We start from the raw sequence: 6,712 nt of genomic DNA on the forward strand, positions 1-6,712 counted from the left end.
GCGTCAGAAAACCCAGGGCTTTGGTTCCCTCTCTCTCCCTCCCTCCCCTCTCTCTCTCTCTCTCGCTTTCCCCCAGTTCGTCCCCTGCCTCCACCTCCCCCTCCCCGCCCTCCCTGGACTGTCTCTGACTGCTAGTATGTCAAATGACTGTCTCTGACTGCTAGTATGTCAAATGACTGTCTCTGACTGCTAGTATGTCAAATGACTGTCTCTTTAGTATGTCAAATGACTGTCTCTTTAGTATGTTAAATGACTGTGTCTGACTGCTAGCATGTTAAATGACGGTCTCTGACTGCTAGTATGTTAAATTACTGTCTCTGCTTTGACTTACACTAGCCCGTCTATAGTCTTTCCTCTCCCCCCAATCATCCCTCCATCCTAATCCTGGGAAACGTAAGCTCTGGTTTTGAACCCGTCTCCTATCGTCCTCAGAGAGGGGTGAGGTGTGATTTTGGGTGAAGGGATGAGGTGTGATTTTGGGTGTAGGGGGGCGGATGAGGGTGAATGGATTAGCACTGTGGAAACATGGTCCTGAGCCAAACTCCCACTCTACACCTCAGACAGACAGACGAGGGGACCAGGGGAGAACCAGAGGGAGGAGGACCGGCTGGGAACAATGGCCCCAAAGGTGACAGGCTTTTAAGGGGCAGGAAGAGGGGGTGTGTTGGGGGGGGCTGTGGATGACGTGCCGACTTGAGCCCCCCAGAGCCCCCATTAGCGGGGTGGCCCTGTGGTGCTGACAGCTGGAGACCATTGGCACACACATATACACAAACACACACACATATACAAACACACACATATACACAAACACACACGCACACAGAGCTGCCCATATGCCACCCATGTTTACCAAACACCCCATTAGCTCTTCACCACAAATCCAAATAATGCTACATTCATCCACAGGTTGAAGGTCTAGGGTTTCCCCCACACCTGGGTGCAAATACTACTTGAATTCTTTCAAACACTGTTAGCGTTTGCCTGCCTGGAGTGCCAGGTGGGTGACGTTTGCTCTTTTTGAGGGTAGATCAGATTTAATATTTGCAGATAGAACCCACAATCTATCAAATTAATTGTTTGCATAATTTCTAATCCCCCTAATTTAGATTTTTTATTTCTTAATATTTTTCCCCCAACCATCCCTCCCTGATTGGAGTAAATTTAACGGAAAACTGCTTCTACTGCTACTTACAGCTATTTTCTCTCACATAACTATAGAAATAATTGTATGTATATTCCTCATTTCCTCTCTTTACAAGTGCTGGATTTTCACCCACAGCGACCAATCCACCATTCATTCTGATCTTAACTCCAACTAAAAGATGAACCCATCTTTCCCAGTATAATGCCATTTTATCATTTCCTTTTGCAATACATCCCTCACTGTGATGAGGGACCTGACTCCAAAAGCGAGCCACCGATGGACAGTACCTGAAAAGATGTTCTGTTGATTCTGTTTCCTCCCCTTCTAATGTCTTAATGAAATCAGAAGGTGACTATCCTGGCCTGGCGTACAGTATATTATTAGTAACAGTGTATTAACAGTGCAGTACAGTGGGCTGCAGTGGGGTACAGTAGCGTGCAATAGGGTGCAGCAGGGTCGTGTGCAGTACATTAGGGTACAGTACAGTAGAGTAGAGTGCGGCACAGTAGGTTACAGTACATTAGGGTATGGTGCAGTACATTACAGTAGGGTACGGTACATTAGGGTACGGTACAGTAGGTTATGATACGGTACAGTAGGTTATGTACAGTACAGTAGGGTACAGTAGGGTACAGTACAGTAGGGAATGGTACAGTACATTAGGGTGCAGTACAGTAGGTTACAGTAGGGTGTAGTGCTGTACAGTAGGGTGCAGTACAGTAGGGTGCAGTACAGTAGGGTGCAGTACAGTAGGGTGCAGTACAGTAGGGTGCAGTGCAGTACAGTGCAGTACAGTACAGTGCAGTACAGTAGGGTGCAGTACAGTACAGTGAGGTACAGTAAGAGCTGCTGAGATGAGAAGGGAGCAGTAGAATAAGGAGGGGAGAAATGGGGAGACACTTTACTAGACAAATAAACGCAAGGTTGTTGAGCAGGGCCTCAATTCCCTGTGGAGACACACACGTACGTACGGAAATCCAGTGGAAACTCGACCCCAGTACTGGAGCAGGAGGGCATACGAGTCCATCCTTTAAGTGGTTAAAGGTGTCTTGTATGTAATTGTTTGGCCTCTCCGGTGGTGGTAGGTGGGCCTGGTGAGTTTGGACAGGTTTGACGTGTCCTAGGCACCTTTCTCTATCCATTCACACGAGCAGCAGATGAGGGACTTCTTTCCTTCTCTCTCTCTCATTTCTTTCTCGCTCGCTTCATTTTCCTAGCACTTGCAATTTCTCCCCCTCTCTTTCTCCCTCTCTCTCTCTTCCCTTGCGCGCTCTCTCGCTCTCTCGCTTTCCCTCTTTCTCTCTCTCTCTCTCTGACTCCCCCATTAATCTCTTTACACCTCTCTTTGCTGTGTCCTTCTCCACCTTTGTTTTCCATCCCTCCCCCTGTCTGAGTGTAGTGTGGTGTCAGACTCCGGTCCTGTCATGTCCCCCTGTCTGAGTGTAGTGTGGTGTCAGACTCCGGTCCTGTCATGTCCCCTGTCTGAGTGTAGTGTGGTTGTCAGACTCCCCCTGTCTGAGTGTAGTGTGGTGTCAGACTCCGGTCCTGTCATGTCCCCCTGTCTGAGTGTAGTGTGGTGTCAGACTCCGGTCCTGTCATGTCCCCCTGTCTGAGTGTAGTGTGGTGTCAGACTCCGGTCCTGTCATGTCCCCCTGTCTGAGTGTGGTGTCAGACTCCGGTCCTGCATGTCCCCCTGTCTGAGTGTAGTGTGGTGTCAGACTCCGGTCCTGGCATGTCCCCATGTTTGTGTCAGTAATGAGTGGTGTCAGAGTATTCTAGTAGCCTGTTAAAACAACAGAGATTTACCTCAGTGTGCCTCTGACATTAAGCATGTATAGTATGTTCCCCAGCTCACTACAGGCATCCTGCAAATGACTCCTCAGTCTGAACAAATGGCACCCTATTTCATGTGGAGTGCACTTTTATTGAGCAGAACCCTGATCAGAAGGAGTGCACTATGTAGAGGGAATAGGGTGCCATTTGGGACGCAGGATGAATAATGTGTGTGAGCCAGTAAAAACAACTCTTATCAGTAGAAGGGAACTCACATGGTTTAAAGTGAGTGTCGATGTCTTGACGAAGCTTGGCAGGAACAAATGTCAATTCTTATATGAAGATAAATACAAAATGGGATTTTTATTTGACCGTTTGTGGCGACTGATTGTTACCGATGATAAAAGTATCAAGTTCACTTCTGACCATTGTCATGTTAATGAACATTTCCTGAAGAGACCTCAGCAAAGTCTGAGAATTCTGATGAAGAATGTTGACTTTTGTCATTGTTAAAAGATAGATCATGTCTGGCATGTACACTAGTCCTTATATTTAGAGGTCCAGTACAAGTAACTGCTAGTAGACTCTTGATTCATTACAGATGGTGTAGAATGTCAGACTTGAGGAGGACTCCACTACCCAGCAGCCCTCACTAACAGGYTATTAATGGTGCCACATTTGATGAGGCATTACCATRGAGATAGATAGAGCACTATAGATGGCTATAACCAATCACAGACGCCATAATGTAACGCAGATACAAAGATGAGTCCTCTATCTGTATGGGCATTACAGACACTTTTAATAGAGTGTTAGGGAGGGAGCACTGTAACAATGTTAACACGGGGAGTTCAACAGAGGAGTTTTGGCCAACAAGGGTATTTCACACACACACACTATACACATACACCCACATTATACCAATCCTGTGGACTTTTCTCCTCTTACGTTTGGTCTGTTTGTTTGTTTGTCTCCCGTTTTAATGCTGAGACTTGTTGCTTCTTCCTTAGTATTGACACAAACTTTGTCTTTGAGAAATAGTTTTCTTGTGTCTGTTTTTCTGTCCCTGACTTCTAATCGATGTCATCATGTGAATAATGGTACTCTGCTTTTAGTACCTCAGCTTTTCTCCAACTGGCCTCCTTCCCTCTGAGTGCTGCCACTCCATGCTAGCTTCCCAGCTAACTTTCTCTCTGTCCCTCTCCTCCCTTCCCCCCTCTCTCTCTCTCTCTCTCTCTCTCTCTCGTTTTCACTCTCTTTTCTGCATGCTGCTGCTGCTCCTGCTGTTCCCTCTTCTCCTCCACTGCTCCATCCCTCGTTCGCTCCGGCTCTTCGTCTGTGGATCTATCCATCTATTGGACTCCTCCTCTCCCTCCTTCCGTCCATCCGTCCGTTGATCTGTCCATCACCACCAGTATGTCCTCCTACAGAGCCCGTTGATGTTCACGGAGCAGATGCAGCAGGATGTGATCATGGTGTTGAAGTTCCCCAGCAACTCTCCCGTGGCCCATGTGGCCGCCAACACCCAGCCGGGCCTCGCCGCGCCCGCCATCATCACCGTCACCGCCAACCGCCTCTTCGCCGTCAACAAGTGGCACGGCCTGGCCGGTAAGAGGGGGATTGTAGGAAATGGAGTCTAAAGTAGGATTATCTTGTAGAGGTCAGCAGGATTTTAATTATTTTTTACCTTTATTTAACTCGGCAAGTCGGTTAAGAACAAATTCTTGTTTTACAATGACGGCCTACCCCGGCCAAACCCTCCCCTAACCCGGATGACGCTGGGCCAATTGTGCGCCGCCCTATGGCTTGAAATGTACATTTAACCAATTCATTGAAATTCAACTCATATGTAGGATATGAGATATCAAGTCTGATTTCATGTAGCACGTCAAAGACCGGTACACAGAATAGAGAGTTTTGGAGCACACAGTTGAGGACTACACGTTTATCCACACACAGTTGAGGACTACACGTTTATCCACACACAGTTGAGGACTACACGTTTATCCACACACAGTCATTAGTGATGCCCAAGCAGTGTCCCTGCCAGTAGCTTGCTGTTGTTTCACAGCCTCTGCCACCAACAGCCCCCCGTCCTCTCATCCCCTGAAATAAATCCTCCACTTGCTCTCTCCTCTGCTAAACCATTTGCATGCAAATTGGAATGCAATGAGCTGTGGCCTAGACTGGTATTTCATCATCAAGCTCGCCCTTCTCCTCTATCTCTCTCTCTCTCCTCTCCCTCTCCCTCTCCCTCTCCCTCTCCTTTCCCTCTCCCTCTCCCTCTCCCCCTCTCCTCTCCCTCTCTCCCCTCTCTCCCTCTCTCCATCTCTCCATCTCCTCTCTCTATCTCTCTCTCTCTATCCCTCTCTCTATCTCTCTCTCTCTCTCTCTCTCTCTCTCTCTCTCTCTCTCTCTCTCTCCCCCTCTACTCTATCCATCTCTCTCTCCATCTCTCACTTTCTCTCTCACAGTTTTCCTACTCCTTCTTTCTCTCTGGTTTAATTTGAGCGGGGGAAAAGGATCTATGTCAGTATAAATGAATATGAATGGTAATAATGTGTGATTGAGAATGCACGGCGGCGGAGTCAGGACCTATGGGCGCCTCTCATCACTCACGACTGTTGATAGAGAGCGAGCAGAGAGAGCGGAGCTCTAGTGATGTATAGGATACACTGTCTGGAGAGGTGGTCAGAGCAGAGCTCTAGTGATGTATAGGTACACTGTCTGGGAGAAGTGGGGAGAGAGTGTCAGAGGCAGAGCTCTAGTGATGTATAGGATACACTGTCTGGAGGGAGAGTGGTCAGAGACAGAGACTCTTTCTCTCTCTCCTTTATTGTTCTCTCTCATTCTTCCTCTGTTGCTCTCTGGTTGCTCTCTTGACCTCGCAAATGTTCTCTCTCTCTGTCTCGTTCTCTCTCGTCCAAACACACACACGTTTCCTCTAACGGTTGTCTAGTTAAAATGTCATTCCCACCAGCTCATCTCCCACAGATCCATTCTCCCTTTATGACCCTCCTTTTTATATACTGTGTGTGTGTCGTTTTATTTGCTTTGTAAACAACAAGTGTAGACTAACAGTGAAATTCTTACTTACAGACCTTCCCAACAATGCAGAGAAAAATAAAATAGAGAAATAATAGAAAAGTAAAACCCGTACTAATACAAGTAATAATATACACAATGAGTAACAAGAACTTGACTATATACACGGGGTACCCGTACCATCGATGTGCAGGGGTACGAGGTAATGAGTAACTACGTACATATAACTAAGAATAAAGTGACCGATAATTAACAGTAGCAGCAGCGTATGTGATGAGACCAAAGGTTAGTACAAAAAGGGTCAATGCAGATAGTCAGGTAGCAATTGATTACTATTTAAAACTATTTAGCAGTCTTATGGCTTGTGTAGAAGCTGTTTCAGTGTTCTGTTGGTTCCAGACTTGGTGCATTGGTACACTTGCTGTCGGTAGCAGAGAGAACATGCTATGACTTGGGTGTTGAGACTTTGACAATTTTAGGGCCTTCCTCAGACACTGCCTGCCTATAGAGGTCCTGGATGGCAGGGAGCCGGCCCCAGTGATGGACTGGGCCGTCGGCACTACCCTCTTTAGAGCCTTGCGGTGCGTATGCCAAGCATTTGCCGTCACCAAGCTGTGATGCAGCCAGTCAAAAATGCTCTCAATTGGCACGCTGTAGATATTTATTGAGAATCTGGGGACCCATGCCAAAATCTTTTCATCCACCTGAGAGGAAGAGGTGTTGTCGTGCCCCCCCCAACCCCCCCAC

At 47.3% G+C, this 6,712-nt stretch overlaps 1 protein-coding gene across 1 annotated transcript in view; it reads left to right on the top strand.

Moving 5' to 3' along the window:
• Positions 1–6,712, top strand: part of LOC112072453 (lipopolysaccharide-responsive and beige-like anchor protein) — a gene marked incomplete at its 5' end in the record, with an annotated part of 121,387 nt that overhangs the window by 73,407 nt on the left and 41,268 nt on the right. The window contains one exon of the mRNA XM_070439805.1: positions 4,351–4,528. Within this exon, the coding sequence (XP_070295906.1) occupies positions 4,351–4,528 (178 nt within the window). The remainder of the gene's footprint in view (positions 1–4,350; positions 4,529–6,712) is intronic.

This window comes from Salvelinus sp. IW2-2015, unplaced genomic scaffold (assembly GCF_002910315.2).
Source record: "Salvelinus sp. IW2-2015 unplaced genomic scaffold, ASM291031v2 Un_scaffold1933, whole genome shotgun sequence".
NCBI lineage: Eukaryota > Metazoa > Chordata > Actinopteri > Salmoniformes > Salmonidae > Salvelinus > Salvelinus sp. IW2-2015.